Genomic DNA, 19,265 nt, shown 5'->3' with positions numbered 1-19,265 from the left:
TTCAGCCGCACGATAGGCATTATATGTGAGGGGCAGTCAACTCTCTGCATGGGCTGGAATACATTTTGGGCACAGGAATGACTTGCAAGAATCCCTCTTGTGCATTCATGGAGGCTCATGCTTCAGCCTCTATGTATTAAACTGCGCAAAATCTATTGTGACTAATGCTGCACTATGTACCTGAGCTTACTGAAATTAACAGGGTGTTCAGGTCTGATCCCCAAAACACATCTGCAGCTCAGAGACTAGTTCCTTCCTAAGCTCTGCAGTATGCTGAGAAGTTCTGCATATGTGAAACCCCCTGTAAGGGAGTGAAGCAGATAGTGGGCTTGGGAGAACCCCAAGCCGGCACGACCCAGCGCCGCCCGTACGCTCCGGTTTGCAGCGAGCAACGGGAACTTAAACCTTACAGAGACCCGGAAGTGGGAGGTGCTGGAGCAACCCGGACCAACATAAGAGGAGCACCAGAGCGGCTCGAGAGGCGGGTGGATCCAGAAGCGGCAAGGGCCAGAGGCGACGCTGGTGCAAGGGATCTCCGGCGGCTCCGGGCCGCTTGGAAGGACGGCTGGACCTTCTGGGGTAAGCGGGGCCCCATCGAAGGGGTCAGAGCTCCGAGCAGCGGGCCAAGCAGGGCTGAAGACGGCAGAACGTCGCAGGGAGCAGCAGGAGTTTCGTAAGGGCCGGGGGCAGAGGTGTCCGCCCCGTGGTATGGGAGTGACAGGCATTCTTCTTTCTCTTTCATTCGACTGCACGGGCGGAGCAGCCCGTCGCAGGGGGTAACCAAAAGGGATCTTCCCCGCCCCATGGCCAAGGGGGGAGAAGGGGCACTGAGACTGAGGACAAGACTTGAAGCGGGCGGTACACTAAAGAAGTGCTCTTGGCCATGGTTAGTTTTTTTTGGTATTTCTTCATTGACGTTACTCCGCTTCGTTGGTGTACTGTTCGGGGCCACCACAAGTGAATGACCGGAGCGGTCTGACAGTTAATAACGGTGGATCGGGTGAGGGTGTAGGGGTGGAGGAGCCCTCAGGGTCCAGGGACCCTAACGAAGAGAAGAGTCTCATTCTCGGACTGTACGGCCCAGACCAACTGGACAGATAAGGATTAACAGCAAGTCATGGCAGGCGAGACCGACGTGTCCGCACGTCCACACCGGGTGAGTTACTTTTGTCTTACCAAGAGCGGTCCCTATTAGAGAGGGCGACACAGACTCCAGTGGGGCCCTCTCACAGGGTCTTTTTCACACACCCCTTCTCAGCTGAGATGACCATTTCATAGAGAGCACAGACCAAGTCCAAAAGGGCTATACAGCCCCTAAGCACCCTACCCTCCACTATAAAGATCTGACACTGGATAGAAGGGGGAAGGGCATTTACTACTGGATTGTGGAATGAAGGAAAAGAGGCCAGGGCTTCAGCTACACACAGGGGTGAACTGAACTCCCACTCAAACAGTAGTTCAACCCCCCATGCCCTCCAGCTGCTTTGCTATCAGCATCTATCCCTTTTATTGAAGCCTCCTTTGAGGAATGCCTAAACTTCCCAAAGAAGAGTTATAATTGTGACCTTTATTCTGTGGACACAGTCCTAAGAGGGTTATTTTGGTACACTTATTTGAGCCCTGTGCTCTGGTGGGACTACTCTGTAGGTCAGCTAGCACAATTTACCTGTTAGACACCCGACTGACTCAAACACTGTTGCCAAACCCTTATTATCTTACTGCTATACACAATGTCATGGAACAAGTTTCCCCAAGTGCTTTCTAAAATTATAGCCCCTCACTTCTCTTGCTATGTTGAATCATCTCTTGCCAAAGCATCTAGCTCTTCCCCACCCAAAGAACTCTCCACAAACGGCACTATCACATTTAAACAAAAACCTGAGGCACTCAGTTTAAAGCAGGCCTGTCAATTTTGCTGCTTCTTGGCCCTTTCTACTGCCTATCAGGAAACTGAACCAGGCTAGTGCTTTTCCAGTGCCTGCTTCAGTAAACAGAAATATAATTGGAGATCAAGTTATAAGAGTGTGTGTGCACGCGTACATCCCAGCCCTCAAATATTTAAGAGAGTCAGTGAATGTTTTTGCTGTGTTGACTATCCAAGCTAAGATTTGCCCGATGCTCTCCCAAGACCCACTCTTAGTGTAGAACACCCTTATGCCTACATTTGAGAACTGTCCCACACAAAGCTCATTAAACAAAAACTAAGTGTTAGTAGGAGTTGCACGTAAACAAGAAGACCATAACATCCAGGAAGTGATTGGTTGAGGTGACAGATAACATATGAAACAAAGACCCCTTCCTGCTGATCACACAGACCCCAGGCACAGCCTGCACTCCTACCCAATGCCAGTCAGCTTTCCTCGTATGGCATGTGCCTAATAGCATCTGTAGAGGCAAAGTCACCAAAAGCAAATCAAGGGTGCCTTTGTCATCTGGATCTACATCCCTCCGAAGACCCAGACTGGCTTGACTCTTCTCCCCTCTACCTGGGAGTTTTAAAGGGTGGCATCCCTTCTAAGTCACAGCACCCAAAATGCAGCCCATGACTTATCTGCAGACTGTGGAGACCTAATGTGCCCATCTCTCTTCCTGTAACTGGGGAAAAAAATCTGAGCACAGGGTGATTGTTTTTAATTGCTGAAGAACTGGGACAAGCAACAGGTTGTACTAATGTTTAATGAGGAAGCAACCAGAGCAAGTAAGGTTGCAAAAATATTTTTTTAAATATATAAATTGCATGCAATGTAGGAGTGACCTTCAAGCTCCTGAGCTCTCAAGATCACCATGCATGGGCCCCCTCCATTTTGCCATACCTTTCACATTGAGTGTCTGGAGTTGGGCAAGGTCCCCTATAGACTCTGGAAGAGATTTTAGGAGATTCCTTTCAATATTTAGGACCTAGGATATTAAGAGAGAAGATATTTAGTGATTCAGGATGAAAGTCTGCCTGCCTGTGCTGTGCTAGGAGCATCTACAAGCCTCTGAGGACAGTCTGGAAATAAGTTCAGGCAACTGTTGTTCAGGCAACAATGCTCTTGGAAAGGGCCACTTCCTAGTCATTCTATTCCCACTGACTCGCAATGAAAGGATTTTTCTACTAGCAGTCTCTAACAGCACAGTTCTGCTGAATGAGAACCTGCGGCGCTGCATGTCACAAGCTAGACCCAGTTTGGCCAACCGAAGCAATGGGGATCCCAGTTTACTGGTGAGAGAAGACCAAGGCACTGAATCTACTTACAGCACAGGAAAAACGCCTTTTGTCATTGCATAATGCCCATCTGCCTTCATGCAGAAAAGCAAGCTGGCTAATGAGTAATGTCCTAGCACTGAAGATGTACATGAGGCACAGCCAACAAGCTATAATCAGTTGGGTGTGATGAAGCAGTACCCTTTGTGGAGCTGTTATAGATGTATTCAGAAGAGCATTATACTGAACCACAGGCTGAGGACAAATTAACCTATAACAGCTATAGCTGGCTTGGACTGTTCAGGTGCTTATTGTATTTAATTCAGCAAAACTACCAGTATTTGCCAACGCTGCTGGTTTATTCAAGACTTGGTTTATTCATGCTTTGTCTAGCATCTTACTGTGAATCATATAACAGGCAGAGGAGAAATTCAGATCAGCCAGAAACTTCCAAAAGAACTGATCTTTTACCACTAGTTTCCTTAGAGGTGCACCAATACATTGGTCCAATATCGGATCAGCACCAATATAAAGAAAATTGGCTGTATTAGAAACTGGCCCGATGCAGCCAATAATTTGTCTGATAAACGCCCGTGCATGCACACAGCTGCACTGCAGCACACAGGTAGTGAGGAGCACAGTCTGGCAGCTTGGAGAGCAGCTGGTAAGTCTGGTGTGGTGGAAGGGGAGGGAGGAGGGAAGGGGGCAGGGAGAAGGAAAGGGGGGGAGGGGCACAGCTCAATGCTCCCTGCCGTGAGGGAGAAGTGGGGCTGGGGCAAGCACTGGTACGGGATGGAGCCGCGGCTCCTTCAGGGGAAGGGCAGTTCCCACCACTGTGCGCACCCTGGGTGGGCATGGGGGGAGGTGGGGCATGTGGCCCCGGATTTGGTGGGGCAGGAGGGGAGGGCTGCAGCTGTGGACTGGAGGTGGGGCTGCGCCAGGCTCTTCTTGGCAGAGGCTGGGCTCTGGGCAGGCAGCAGCAGCAGCACTGGGAGGGGGCTACAAGGAAGGGGGCTGCAACCAGCCCAAATTTCACTGTAGCCCCCACCATAGCCCCCTCCAAGTGCTGCCACCAGTTCAACCCCCACCTCTCCCCATGCGCAGGGAAGAGCTGGGGCTGTGCTGGGTGGGTGGAGGCGGTGGCGCTGGGAGGGGGAGCTATGGCAAAATTTGGGGTGGCTGCAGCTGCCCTCATAACCCCCTTCCCAGTGCTGCTGCTGCCTGCCCCAAGCCCAGCCAGTGCCAAGGGCCTGGCACGGCCCCAGCTGCAGCCTGCAGCTGCAGCTTGCCCTGCACAGATCTAGAGGGTGCACCCCCCCATCCCCCATGCCTTCTCAGGGTGAATGCAGTGGTGGGAGCTGCCCCCCCCACCCCCAGATGAGCGGCAGCTCTGTCTCGTACCTGCCTTGCCCTGTCTGGGCAGCGTCTACACCAGCCTCACTCTCTCCCTCACTGCAAGGGATGTTGATCTACACCCCCAATGCCCTTTCCCTCCCCCATCCTCTTCCACCACACCAGACTTACCAACTGCTCACAGCTGTATTGGAAGTTAGATTGGTATTGGCCGATATGCCTTCTTAAAAATCGGCTATTGGTATCAGCCCCCAAAATCTCTATTGGTGCACCCCTAATTTTCCCGGTTACTTTAGTTACAAGTTAGCCTAGTCTTCAAGAGGCACTGCAACCATCCATTCTCATCTGAGACTGACAGAAATCTCCATGTTTAGTGGAGAAGACTATCTGGGCTCTCAGTTGAAGTATAAGGTAAAATACAATCCCCCTTTTGCTGGCAGATGCTGATAGAGATCTGCTCCTTCCTGCAATATGATCCCTGACTCCATCACCAGAGAATCACACAAAGGACACAGCACGTGACTCCAGCAGAGCAGGCAGTTGGTCCCTCAGAGGCTACATGCTTCCTGTACAATGGTTTATAAAAAGGGGACCTCAGCCTCACTGAAGGCAGGTTTCTCATAGGGCTGCGCAATGTCCCTAGATCCTTTTATTTCCCATACAATGTATGCAGTCTTGAATTTTTTTAATGTTTTTCCTTATTTTTCAAGGAGACAAGCTTCTTGTTCTCAAAAGGGATCTTGTCACAGAATGCCTGCTAACTTCCTGGAGCTACAAATTTCAGTGAATACCAACATCTTTTAGGGCAAGGGCACACTGTGAAAACGGAAGGATACTTGCTCTCTTCCTCCACCAGAGCAGGGGCAGGCAATTATTTCGGGTTGAGGGCCACTTACCAAGTTGTGGCAAGCTGTCAGGGGCCACATGGGTAGCCCCGCCCCTTGACAGGTACCCTGCCTGCTGGTCACCATCTTGGGTCCAATGTTTCAATGTCTTGGGACCAATGTCCCAAGGCCAGCACCAGTGGGGCCCAGAGCAGGGCGCAGGCTGGCAGGGGTCTGTGGAGCCGGGCTGGGATGCACCAGCAGGGACAGGGGAGAGCTAGCCCAGCTCCACAGAGCTCCTGTCGGGTGAACTGGGACACGGGTGCAGGCTCTGCTCTTGCACCCGCTCACTCCATGTCCCCCCAGCTCTCTGGTACAGGTTGGGGGCAGCGTGCAGCCCCCACGCCCTGCTCTCCAGCTCCTACTGCCCTTGGTTCCTGTTATCTTTGACTCCAAGGACAGATAAATTTTAATATTTAATAATTTAATATTCTATTTTGCCCACCCCTGCACTAGAAAGAGAACACCAAAAGAGACGTACTTGCCACATCGGGACTGTGACCATCCACACTACTGTATCTATAGATACTGCAGAACCAGGGTATTTTAAAGAAGCAAAAGGACTGGGAATTTTAGCCCTTGTCTGCTTATGGCACGTGCTTGCTATTATGATGTATCTACATTGCTAGAACTTGTCCCAGGCAGTCTGAAGGCCAGTCCCTGCTACACTGGATTAAACAGGTACAAAATGATGCTATGTGCCTGCTTTACCTCATAGTAACATTGTTCTCCAACAGCTAAGATAATTGTAGTGAAAATCAAGTGCATGAAAAGGAACTGGTACAGTGAGGCCTATCATTTACTATCCTGGTTAACTATTTGATAGCACTAAACAACAATATTCACAGTGTCCTACAATCCAGACTCACACTGTACAGACTTTACCTGGAGAAATGTCAGTTGACCAATATCAGCAGGAAGTGATGTCAACTGGTTGTCATGGAGATCTAAAACCTGGGAAAGAAGATTCCATCATCAGCTCAGCTTGTGAAGGAGCATCACATTTCAAGCATGAGAGCAGATGAACTGGACAGCAGTGAAGGTTTCTCCCAGGTTAGAACTTTCCAAAGGGCCTGCATATGTCAGGTGCCCATATCCTGACTTTTGATGGGAGCTAGATACCATATTCTTGAAGGGTTCTGGAAAATGCCAGCCTCTGTAAATAAACAGATTCACAATTGTGTTGGCAAATGGAGCAGGGCTGAGAACCTTGGTTATGAAAGTCTCTTTATACCCACTGAACAGGTAAAGTAATAGCAGTGCAATATTATCTATCCAACCCATCACTATACTTCCATTAGGATATAGAAGGTCAACCACTGCAGGACAGAAGAGAGTCCATCCCCATGGCCTCTTTAGTCAAAACTGACCACAAGCTGAGGGACGCAAATGGCAAGAAGGACAATTAATTCCTGGGGTTCTCATTTCACCTAAATTATTCACAAGCCAACAGATGGTAAAGACTTCTTAACACTAAAGTGAAAGTGAACTTGTAACCTCACTGAGAAAGGGTTTGCACTGCCAATCTCCAGTTTCAAAAGTCAGTGAAACTGGAGAGAGAGTCTTGGATGACTGCATTTTAACCCAGAACGTGTGCAGAACAAAAAGTGTGGACTCCTGGCTGCAGGGTCACAGGTTACCTTCACAGTTATGAGACTCTGAATGCTGCAAGACTTTGGAACCAGAGACGTTAGGTTATTTGTATGAACAATCAGCACCTGAGGAGAAAAAGTGATTGGCGTAAGGTCACAGAATACATCACAGGTTCAAACACGCACATTCTTTTCGATTTAATTTTGTTCTCTAGAAAGGGTTCAAACCTGATTAAATTAAATATTAAATAATTCTTTAGGGGAGGCTGGATTCAGTAGTATGACTGGATTGAAATAGGGGATTTGGATAATTTTTTTCTACCAATAATCACATGTGGTTATGCAGACTAAGAATGAATGTATCATATCTCATGCTTCGTGGAGTAAGTTGATTCCTGAAAGTGTACAAGAAGGATTCTTGCATGTCCCTCAATATACAATATTGCACAATTGGACACGTTCATTATGAGAGAGAGATTTCACAGTTCTTGAAAGCATCCATATGCAGGCACTTCAAATGCTATCATAATATTTGAAGTAATAATACCTTTTTCTGCAAGACCTTACATGTTGCAAAAGCCCCATAAGGAATCTAAAAACGAAATACAAAAATAGCTCAGTACATAATAAAAATATTAACACACATTGCAACATGGCATTATCTTTCAAAACCACACATCAATAGAACTGAACAATTGGCTCTTATTAAAAACCCAAATGGCTGGCCTCTGGCATTAGTCAGTAGTTGGTCCTAGGTACCAGCACCTCACTGCACTGCTCTGAATCTTAGACAATTTACAATGATTCTCAGTAGAATTATAGAGACTTCCGGGTAATGGAGAACAGACTCTGAAGCCTGGGCAGAAGTCCAGGCCTTCAATACTTTAATGTCCAGTGTGCTGATATCTTGGAAGCCAACATACATTTTAAATGAATTATTATGCAGAACAGCATAATAATATTTTGTCATAATCCTGGTACACACTCTGTAGGGAGCTGAGTGAGAAAGGTTTTTATGTAAGTTGGCACCTGTATATAGGAGATAAACAGAAAGGTGATGTTACAGCAGAGTTCTAGCCTATACCAATCCAGAGCACATTATTGCAACATGGTACTGTGTGAAAAAGGACAGCTTTTATTTTAACTTTGTCTTGTTGTTCTTAATAGAGAAGTGACTTAGGATAAAATAACTAAACTCATCCAATTAACAAACGGGTCAACTAATGTTGCAAGTCACATAAGGAACACACCTCTGGGAGTTCACACTTTGATATATCAAGAATGTCATCAGCACCAGCTTCTTTTGCCTAGAAAGAGATAGAGAGGGGAAAAAAAAGAGAGAAAAATGGGACTGCATTGTTAGAATAATAAAACACATGAACAGTCTTGTTCTTGTTGGCTTAACTGCCCTGCTGACCTCTCCTTAGAAAATATAATTAGAGCTGTCTGCTATAGCTCCTCAAGCCATGGAAAACATAAGCAGTAAAATTATTCCATAGTCATAAGTCCAGCATAGGTCATGCAATCAAGAACAAATACGCCAAAATAAAAACATTGTGTTCCTAAGCGAAGTTCTGCATTAAGAACAGGTTCCTTTTAATTAACAGAAAATACAAAGATGGTTGGTTCTCTAGAATTTGAGAGAGGCGTCATGCACAATGCAGAGTGGCACTCTACAGGGGCGACTGTACAAATACCACCTCTAACCCAACAGATCTACTTCCTTTCTGTATTCAGAATTAGATTTGCTGCCTATAGGAACAAAAATAATTGAGTTTGTTTTACTTGCATTAGTCATCTAGAACCAGAACAGAAAAAAGCTGAGGTTCATTCCTTTCTCAAATAAAACACTGTACAGTATTTAAGTCTGCAGTAGCTGCAAAATACTTGCTATACCTAAATGTGATGAGGTTACATTCCCAGTGACAGTGTAACTTGGTATAGTAAGGACCCTGTCAGGGGTCAGAGTGGAAAGAGCATAGCTTATCTTGGTGCCTAGGGTGACTCTGTACAGCTGGTGAATAGGAGGAAAGTTAATAAATTATAAAGAGACTTTTAATTTAATAAGGTAATATTATGCAGCACCGTTTCACTGACATTCAATATAGCCATAACAACTCACCCCCCCGCAATTCTGGCTAAACTGCAGTGGAGGTAGATGCTTCAACTGTGATTTATGATTGGCTTCCCACACAACTGGATGGCATTTCTCTGGTTGAATGCAACAGGTTAACTTTAAATGCTGCATCCAATTAATTCCAAAATTTTAGGGAATATTCTATAAATCAATGGGCAGAACTATATTGATTTGGGGAGAAAATTGGAAAGTCACAAGGGGGAAATGGTGGACAGGCGGATACCCAGTTTTAGCTTCAAGCCCCTCTGTTATCAAATAATTAGTTGATGACAACAGCTAACACCATTCAGCATAACAATAACCAGAGATGAAATAAGGTTATCCACCCAGTCGAGTTTAACATGCTGACACCTTCAATGACATCTTCCAGACATAAAGACAGAAAAGAAGTAAAAATGGTGGAGGAAGGAGCAACACAGTAAGAAACCCTGGTTTTGGGGGCAAGAGGGAAATGAAGACATGCACAGGAACCTGGATAAGGAAGGAGCTTGGGGATCCTACCTTAAGGGGAGGAGGACGGATGAGAGAAGGGAATGAGGTAGAAAATGTTAGCACACAAGGAGCTTGGGGTATATGGAAGAATGCAAGGAAGTTGACCTTTAGGTGCAATGATGTGTGTGGCTCCCTAGTCATCATTCCTACTACATTAAACCCTAGCAATGAAAATGATATTGGATGTTGTTACTAGAAGCATTTTTATGCAAAAGATTGGCTTTAGAAGACAAAAAAAAAAAAACATGGCTGCCAAGCTTACCAGGCACATTTGGTATTCAAGGCGCTTCCGGGCATCATCACTAGGCTTCTTTTTACGGAAGAAGAGTGGCATCTTTCACTTTTCACTGCAGCTCTGTCTCAGTAGCAGAAAGAGATCAGTGTAAACCAAGGCGGAGGGGGTATGGAACAGACATCTGACTGGGAGCCTAGACTGAGAGAAAAGCACTCGAGTAAGTTGAGAGGAGAAAATCATCGTTGCTGCCGTCGTCTTTATTTAGGCCTCAGTTCTGCAAGATGAGCCATGCAGACCTGCTCTGGCACCCACAGACAGCCTCACTGCAGGAGTACTAAAGCCACTGTTCAAGGCATTAGTGAAACCTGGAATATTGCATAGGCTTCTGATCACCTCACGTTTAAGAGAAAAGAAACTAGAACAGGGTCAAAGGACGACAATCAGGAGAATGGAGAGGAAACTAAGAGAGCTTGACTTGTCTAGTCTCTCAACCCAAAAAAAGGCAGGGAGGGGATATGACTGCTGCCTCAAAACAAATAAGGAAGGTAAACCAAAAAGGAAGGAGGACTATTTGAGCTGGAACAAAATGTTGGCACAAGAACAAGTAGGTATAAACCCACCATGAATAAAGTTAGATTGGAATTTATAAGGCTTCAACCACCAGAGTGAGGCTGTAGATGAGCCTTCCAGGAAGAGGCAAGAGACCTGTGATACACCTTCATGATACAGGACTTCCCCTCCGATTTTTGTTTTATGTTTCAATGAAGGAAGCAGGACTCCATGCAAACACAGGGATTGTCCAATAGGGAATTTTTTTTGCCCCTTGGCACTGTTTCTGCTAGTACAAGGGACTATTTTAAACTTTTAAATCCAATTTTTGCCTTGTGTCTAAAAGCCCTGTTTACACATTTGCTTTTCAGACAAAATCTAAGTTGATTTTTTCTCCCCAGTATTAATTACTCAGTGCATGGAGATATTTCGCTTCAGTTGCTTGCAGTTTAAAGCCCATTCTCAGTTAATGGTCTTAAAGAAAGTATAACTTATGTTTTCAATAATTTAATAATAGATATTACCAGCAAACTGAATCACAAGAACCCAAATCTACTGAAACTGACTGCTGGTGCTGCTGCCTTAGTCATACACTACTACAAGAAGCTACAGCAGGGGCTGGCAATTATTTTGGGCAGACGGCCACTTACTAAGTTTTGGCAAACCATTGAGCGCCACATGACAGGCAGCCAGGGGCAGATAAATATTAATTTTCTTAATTTTGCGGGGCGGCCTGGCAGGTCACATCTGGCCCCCAGGCTGCATTTTGCTCAGCCCAGAGTTGCAGGGACTGAAGCCTTGTTCACAGTAAAAAGTCCTGCTGGCATAAGTACATCAGCTGGGAGCATGAAGAGATTACACCCCATACCCAATGCAACTCTGCTGTCAAAACTCCTGGTATGGCTGCAGCTCCGCCAACAGTAGGAAGATTTTGGCTATTCAGGGGAGCTGACGTAACTCTGATAGCAGAAAAACCCCTTCTGTCAGCACAGCTCTGTCTACATCTTGTAGTTAAAGCAGAAGCCTTGTAGAGAGACTAAATCTAAATGTCAAACTGCAGCTCCCTGCAAAAAAGGCTTCTAAGCTCAAGATGGAGCATTTTGTGCAGATTTTTCAGAATTTACTGCCATTCTAAATAGAAGGATGACCTTGTTTCAGTGATGTATAGACACTATGAGACACATCTGGTATTCCTGTATTAAATATTAATCATAAAAGCAATACTGCATTCATGCAACAATAGCAGAGGAATGGAGAGAGATGTTAGTACCTTAGAACCACCCCAAACCTTGGAAATAAGTCCTGAACTCACAACAGTATTATAATTTGCTACTGCACTTCGAATGTTACCCGTATTTGAGACAGGGAATGTTATTTCCAAGACATTCTGGGATACAAAACAGCTAAGTCTAAACAAATGCTCTCAGATGAGCTACGAATGGGAGTACACATTAGAGATGCAGTGTTATTATCAATGTATATAGCATTTATTGTCCTAACTAGTCAACTGCTTGTCAAGAATGACTTGGGGGGGGGGGGGGGGAGAAGAGGCAGTGGGCAGGGACAAAGCCCTGGCCAACCCCTGGTCCTGCTGCAGCGGCAGGGGAAAGGGAGGAGTGCCCCTGGCCCGATGCAGTTGAGGACTGGGCCCAAGGGTGGGGAGAAGCCAAGCCACCGTGGCAGTGCGGGGGCAGCAGCGGGCCCAGGCCAACGCAGAGCAGCAGGGGTGGGGGAGGAGTGGTTCCAGGCCTGATGGGGGCAGGTGGCTCGCTCCTCCCCCTCCGCAGCTGGGCTGGGCTGGGCCATGCAAGGCCAGGCCCACTGCCCCCCCCACTGCCACTGCGGGCTGGTTTTTCCCCTGGCTCAGCTTCAGCCAATCTGCTTGTCAGACAATCAGAGCGTGAATAAAGCATTACAGACAGACAGACAGACTTAGACTTTTATATTAGAATAATGGGATCATCAGGGACCCACCCACATTATAAATATATGAAAGAACAAACTTGTTATGAAATTAAATGTATTAAATACGAGGAGGCTTTAATTCTTTCAACACCACCTTACAATTGTACAACCCAGAAGAAACAAGGACAGAGAGCACAAAATGCAGTTAGCCAGTGCAATGATCTGGCCATCTGTGTGGCCCCTTACAGCTTTATGGCATGTAACACTAGATGAAAATTTACACACACCCACAACTCAGTGGCACTGGATCAATATAAAGGTTTACTGGCAGATGTTTGTTGCAACTGGACTCACAATCAGAAGTCCTTGAGAAGTGCATGTCCATTACAACACTGCATTTTATCCTAAACACATCACACGTTTTGGAAACGTTTGTAAAACTTTTGGCTTCAAAATTGGTAAAATTTTCATCTCATTCCACCTTCAAAGACAAGCTCCCCTAGATAACAGGGACCAGCTGTATATGGCTGTAGTATGGGAGGAATGTTAAAAATACTACATTTTAAAGACCTCTAAAAAATTAACAACACTTTTCTTTACATAACAGTATGGGAATTTCAGTCTGCTATTGCAGTCTTCCTTGGGGTACAAATATGTAGTGGGGATCCTAAGGGAAAGCATATAATTTTGCCTTTCCAATGGTATGAAGCACCTGTTTCTATCCCCACTCAGACATACGATGTTGGCCCTTAAATATGCCAATGGTCCAAGACAAAAAAAGTTTGCTCACCCTGTACTTCATTGCAGCACACTATGGAAGGGGAAATTCCAAAGGTTGTCCAGCAAGTTGTTTTTTTCTTTTTAATGGCACTCAGACACTACTCAAGTTGCTCAGTGATTCAACCAACAGATGCGAGTTATGGGCACCCCATTCATGACTCGAGCATGTGATAAATTGAATGCATCACATGCATATTATTTTTTACTACATGCTATGTACCTGCATGAATGGAAGATATATCATCATTTTATTATAGACAGGGCTGATAGTGCCATCTCCTATTAAAGCTTCCTGGCACTTCCTATTGCAACCCTATGCTCTTTGGCTGCTTATAAGTTTGGCAAACTTTAAGCATACAAGCTGAAATATTTAATTCTGGGTGCTTTAGTCTAACCATTTTTGTGTCAACCAAAATAGTTCAGACATTTGGGAGAAGGAGGTTAAAAAAATAAGTTGTTTATTATCAAATTTTGGTGACTCTTTTCTTTTAAATGCTCTATGATCTGCTTGGTTTGGAACAGGGACTTGAAATCTCATAAGGACTGGCTTCCAAGCTAGTGCTGTGAAAATCCACTCAAATTCGGCAAAGCTACAGGCCTTTGAAAAAACAGAACAAAACCCCAAATCCTGAAAACTCTGTAGTCTGTGTATACTGAACAGCCTCCAGTCTCTCACAACTCCTATATCTCCTTTGTAGGTGTCCAACACATGACCACACTGTACACGTTCCATTCCCACAGGGTGAAGGAACACGCTCCACCCAGGACTACCAGAGCCATGCCAGACTTGCCCCATAGCAGCTACTTTGGGCACTAGTGGAACAAGGTGCAAGATACTGGAGTAAGGAGCTTGTTTCCTTTGTCCCTTCAATAATCTCCCTGCTGGCACTCAATAATCTCCCTGCTGTCACCCAGGCAGAGTGGAGTAGGAAGCTGCTTGAACTAAATGAAGATGGAAAAATAAAGCAGGACCAGGAAGAAAGTAAATGGACTGGGGTAGGGAGTCTGGTGAGAGTGAGACTGGAGTTGGGTGGAAAGAGGCTGGAACCTCTGTGGAGGACAGATTACAGACAGTACAAGGATCTAGAGGCAGAGAAGACAACTGACTGCGATTAACTAGTCAAGATATCAGTGTCTAGAAACTAGTTCAAGATGGGTATAGGAAGAGAACTGGGACTGGCTGGGCAAAGGGACCAAAGCAGGAAGACAGCAGAGGCAAACTGAGCTTAGATAGGAAGAGTAGCTAAAAGCCAGTGTACACAAGAGAGAAAAATAGCAATGATATCATTTAAGACTGTGTAATGCATATGCACAAACCTGAATCAAGGTTGGTTTTTTTTCCAACTACTGAGAGCTAGACTGTACAATGGTAGTAATGTTTCCTGAACAAAGCTTGTGTATATGCACGTGTCATTTTAAAGACATCATTTAGATCCCAGAACTATCCACTTGTAAATTGCACAGCCATGGGATAAAATCCATTTATCATGCACCTAAGTTCATGTGCTATAGGCATGCAAAGGAAGATCATTACTGCCAGCTCAATACTAGATGCATATAAATGTGTCACTACATTTTGAAACATGTCTATAACCACTAGGTGAAATCATTCATATTTAAAGCTACAACTACCCTGGATGTATGGAAATCCATTCCAAGGGCAGAAAGGAGCCCTTTCACAATGGCTTATCCACACCAAGGCATTGACACTAAAGTACAGTCCTCTGATAGAAAAGTTTTGATGTCATCTCTTCAGTGTAAATGCATTCAAATGGATACCATTACACGTGGGAAGCATGTGGTCAGCATTCTGGAGGTGCCTCCCATGCGCATTTGCAAAGCTCTCACAACCCAGCCACTGTCCTCATGGTACATGGCAGAAAGCGGCTTCTGGGTTCAAACTCCAGGGGTATGTCTATATATTCTTTGACAGCACACTCAAGGGAGTTGCTGAGATATATGTTGTGCCCTCCTACCCCACATGTACCAAGTAAAAATGAGCTGGCGAGGATGTCCGCTGGGGTGCCCTCTACTGCCACTCTTGTCTCCAGCAGGCATGAGAGTGATGGCTAAGGGTGCTGCCAGGGCATCTTTACTGCCTTATTTCCAGATTTGGTGCATGGAAATATGCAGGAACACAGGGGCAGGATGTACTTCTCAGTGGCACTCTCAAGAATCCCATGGAAGTGGTACAGACATATGCTAAAAGTCCCATGAGGCCTCCTTCTCTTCCCAATGAGACTGGGCTCTCTTCAAATAGACAGCACCTTTTTCAAACTCATAAAAGACTGTCATACATGAGACATCTCTGAATGCCATGCTGCCATAGGTCAGGAACATGCTGCAGTTTGCTTGGATGCCACCCAGAATCCCACAGCTTTGCAAGTCACCCACCAATCTACCAAACTTAAATAGCTGGAGCAACAGCAGTTACAGCTTCCTCCTTCCTGCCTCCACTGCGACCTAGAGAACAGTAAGAACATAGATGAGGACACGGAGAATGACTATGTTGCAGGGCACTTCAGTGCTCTGCGGCTACAAGGAGGTACAGGTGCCGATTGCCCGGGCAACTGCAGTTGGTCAGCTGACCGGAAGGGGGCAGGGCCTGACCTATATATATAATCCAGGCTGAGGTCAGGGAGCAGTTCTCTGCTAGCTGCCAAGGGAGAAGGAGCTCTGCTGGAGTAAGCAGCCTGATGGCCTGAGCTGCTTCTGTTCAAGGATACTGGGTGGAGAAAGCCCTGGTAGGGATTTGAATGATGGTTAGCCAGATGGCTTAGATTTTATGTTGTAGCCCAGGAGCTTGAGTTTTCTGTTTGTAGTTTTATAAAACCAGAGGACCGGGTGAGGCTCTAAGGGGTTGGCGGAGGCCTCATAGGGGCTCCACAGTAGTGTGGGGGCACAATATTCAGGGGTGCACTGACCCCAGCCTTGAGAAGGGGCACAGAGGATTGGGGGGCCAGGTAAGGCCGAGGCTGCTGGAGCCCCACAGGAAATTTAAGACCTGAGGAGGGGATTTGGGGGCCAGGCATGGCTACAGCCACCTGAGCCCCAGTTGCGAGAAGCCCCAGAGCAGGCACGTGCAAGAAGCCCCAGAGTGGGCACTTGCTTTCAGACCCGAGGAGGGGATTTGGGGGCCAGGCACAGCTACGGCTGCCTGAGCCCCAATTGCGAGAAGCCCCAGCGCAGGCACGTGTGAGAAGCACCAGAGCAGGGAGCTTGTGACAAGCCCGGGAGCGCCAGTGAGGGGCGTGGGTGGCGTGACAAGCCCGGGAGCGCCAGTGAGGGGCGTGGGTGGCGTGACAAGCCCGGGAGCGCCAGAGAAGGGCCTGGAAAGAAAATCAACGAAACGATGTCCGGGACATCTGCGAGACTTGAGGCATAGTACAGGGGTGGTTGGAGCCATGCATAGCCCATAAGGCTGGGGTGCACCAAGTCAATCAATACAGAACAGGGGCCAGGATAAATCAGAGCACCGTGTCCAGGGGGACAAAAGGCAGCCTCCCTTATAAAATACATAACATCAAAGATGTGGTGGGCGAGAGCAAGGGTGCTTTATCTCGAACTTGGCACAGTAGGGGGCGTTAAGAGAGATCACGGCCACTCCTAGGGTCCTACGCCATGACAGACAGCAAGAAGAGATGCTACATCAGGAAACACCTGTCTTGAAACTGCTTCACTCTATGTAGTCACACCTCTGAGGTCAAGAATCCAGGGGCAGAAGAAGGATTGTGCTGCAGGGATGTCCTGTGAGACAGACCTGTAGGGTCGAGCTATGCCTCATGTCACTTGTGCTCTTTGGACTGACTCCTGGCTCCTGCAACTTTTGCCTCTTCTCCCCAGGGTGAGAAGGTCCATGACTTCGGTAGAGATCCAACTGGAAAGGTGAGAAGTTGCCATGGCATGGGGGTCACAAAGCCTGCAGAGGAGCTACTTCATGCAGGACTGTACAACTTCCATAGCAACCAAGGGCACTAACAAGTCACAGACCAGTTAAAGCTGAGCAAACAGCTGCAAGTTTCGTCAAAGTGGAAACCTGGCCAAGGACCGCGAGATGGTCAGAAAGAGAAAAAGGGTGATATCAATCTGCTGGTCTGGGGGTGTTTATGCAGACTGGGTTTTAGAAAAAGACGCGACCATGAACAACTGCGCGGTTGCCACTGTCCTTGCGCTCAAAAGAAGTCTGCCCACTCACTTCCAAACATGAACTTGGGAATAAAACTTCACGAGTTGGCTGGACCAAGTTGTGGGACCAGGTGGGCACGCTGGAGGGGAGGGACAGAATCAAGTTAGATCTAGACAGGTTACAGGGGTGGGCAGATGAGAATAGGATGGAATTCAATGCAGACAAGTGCAAGGTGCTGTATCTAGGGAGAAGGAACCAGCAACACACCTATAGGCTGGGGAACACCCTTCTTGTCCACGGAAAAGGATCTTGGTGGCAGAAAGGGATCTTGGAGTCATAGTTGACTCCAGGATGGACATGATCTGCCAATGCAAGGAAGTAGTCAGGAAGGCTAACCGCACCTTGTCGTGCATCCACAGATGCATCTCTAGCAGGTCCAAGGAGGTGATCCTCCCCCTCTATGCGGCACTGGTCAGGCCGCAGCTGGAGTACTGTGTCCAGTTCTGGGCACCGCACTTCAGGGGGGATGTGAACAACTTGGAGAGGGTCCAGAGGAGGGCCACTCACATGGTCCAGGGGCAGTGGGGCAGGCTGTATGAAGAGAGGGTAAAGGGCCTGAATCTATTCAGCCGCCACAAGAGAAGGCTGAGAGGGCATCTGGTGGCTGTTTACAAACTCACCAGGGGGGACCAGCAAGAATTGGGGGAGGCTCTGTTCCCCCTGGCACCACCTGGGGCTACTAGGAAGACGGCCACAAATTGTTAGAGAGAAGGTTCAGGCTGGACATCAGGAGACATTACTGTACAGTTAGGGCTGCCAGGCTCTGGAATGGACTCCCAAGGGAGGTGGTGCTCTCCTACCCTGGGGGGTCTTCAAGAGGAGGCTGGACAGATATTTGGCTGGGGTGATATGATCCCGGCACCCGTTCCTGCCCCAGGGCAGAGGGTCAGACCTGATAATCTGTTTAGATCTCTTCCAACCCTAAGCACTATGATACTATGACACTACAAACCAAGGATGAAACATTGGTATGGGATTTATGGCCCCACAATGGATTTTAAATCTGAACGCTTGCTAAGAAAAATTGTTCCAACTATTTAGCTGGTGTCATAAAAGAGATCCCATTTACCCGAAGACCCTTGTCTGCCCAGCTCCTGAATACTTCCCACACGAGGCAAGCCACGCTGACCCCCCAATTCCTGCTTTGACAGGCCTTGATCTCCCTGGACCCTGCTTTCCTACTGCCAACGGTGCCCTGGAGAACTAGAACTGGCCTCCGCCTCCCCGCGAGCCCGGGCAGCGCCCACACCACCTCCCCTGGCACAGCGCGGGCGGCAGCGGGCTGCCCGCGGGACCCGCATGAAGGCAGCGTGCCCCGCCACGGCTAACGCCGCGGCTGCGGCCTCGGCTCCGCGACCCTCCCCCGGTAGCTCTGGACTCACCGCCGCTGTCACCGGCACCACGGGCTCCTGAGCGCCCCACCCCGCCCGCCACGTGACCGCCGCACCACAGAGACTGACCAGAGCGTCTCCCTCCCCAGCCAGCGCGCTCCTGGGAGCGTGAGGCAACTGGGGAGGTAGAGCCAGGTCTACCCGTCCCCAGCTGGACCAGGCCCACACCCAACATGGAAGCCACGCCTTCCTGATGGGGCTCTTGCCCACACCCAACATGGGAGCCACGCCTTCCTGATGGGCTTTTGCCCGCAAGCAACATGGCGGCCCACAGGGGCTCATCTCGCGAGATTTCACCCACTATATCTCGCGAGGGGGCAGTGCGTTCGGTCTCTTCCGTGCTCCTTCGCCGCGCGGGGACGTTGCTGACGCCGAGGCCGCGCATCCAGCCCCATCTGCGCCGCGCGCCGCAATGCCGCCCAAGTTCGACCCCAACGAGATCAAAGTCGGTGCGTAGGGGAGAGCGCCGAGCTTTGCGGCTGGCGGGGTGCGCTCGGAACCGCCTTGGGCCGGGCCTCCCCGGCCGTCCTTGCCGGAGGAGCCGTGGTCACGTTGCTGTTAGCTGTCATGTTAG

The 19,265-nt window shown here is 47.9% G+C and overlaps 2 protein-coding genes across 4 annotated transcripts in view; one reads left to right on the top strand and one right to left on the bottom strand.

Annotated features, from left to right (window-relative positions):
- LRSAM1 (leucine rich repeat and sterile alpha motif containing 1) overlaps positions 1-18,797 on the bottom strand; it is a 57,431-nt gene extending 38,634 nt beyond the window's left edge. Inside the window, exons 1-7 of one of the 3 annotated variants that reach the window (XM_019540529.1) lie at positions 18,683-18,797; positions 9,908-10,092; positions 8,267-8,323; positions 7,564-7,608; positions 7,065-7,142; positions 6,310-6,378; positions 2,814-2,898 (exon numbers count right to left, since the gene is read on the bottom strand). In XM_019540529.1, the coding sequence (XP_019396074.1) occupies positions 2,814-2,898; positions 6,310-6,378; positions 7,065-7,142; positions 7,564-7,608; positions 8,267-8,323; positions 9,908-9,979 (406 nt within the window). In that variant the 5' untranslated portion in view covers positions 9,980-10,092; positions 18,683-18,797. The remainder of the gene's footprint in view (positions 1-2,813; positions 2,899-6,309; positions 6,379-7,064; positions 7,143-7,563; positions 7,609-8,266; positions 8,324-9,907; positions 10,093-18,682) is intronic. The other 2 variants (XM_019540528.1, XM_019540530.1) reach the window with 2 other exon arrangements.
- Positions 18,798-19,022: 225 nt separating this feature from the next.
- Positions 19,023-19,265, top strand: part of RPL12 (ribosomal protein L12) — a 4,520-nt gene continuing 4,277 nt past the window's right edge. Inside the window, exon 1 of the mRNA XM_019540533.1 lies at positions 19,023-19,140. Coding sequence (XP_019396078.1) covers positions 19,104-19,140 — 37 coding nt within the window. The 5' untranslated portion in view covers positions 19,023-19,103. The remainder of the gene's footprint in view (positions 19,141-19,265) is intronic.

This window comes from Crocodylus porosus, unplaced genomic scaffold (genome assembly GCF_001723895.1).
Source record: "Crocodylus porosus isolate Cpor-Errol unplaced genomic scaffold, CroPor_comp1, whole genome shotgun sequence".
Taxonomy (NCBI): domain Eukaryota; kingdom Metazoa; phylum Chordata; order Crocodylia; family Crocodylidae; genus Crocodylus; species Crocodylus porosus.
The sequence above is the reverse complement of the archived record's forward strand: the minus strand, read 5'-3'. Positions and strand labels throughout refer to the sequence as shown.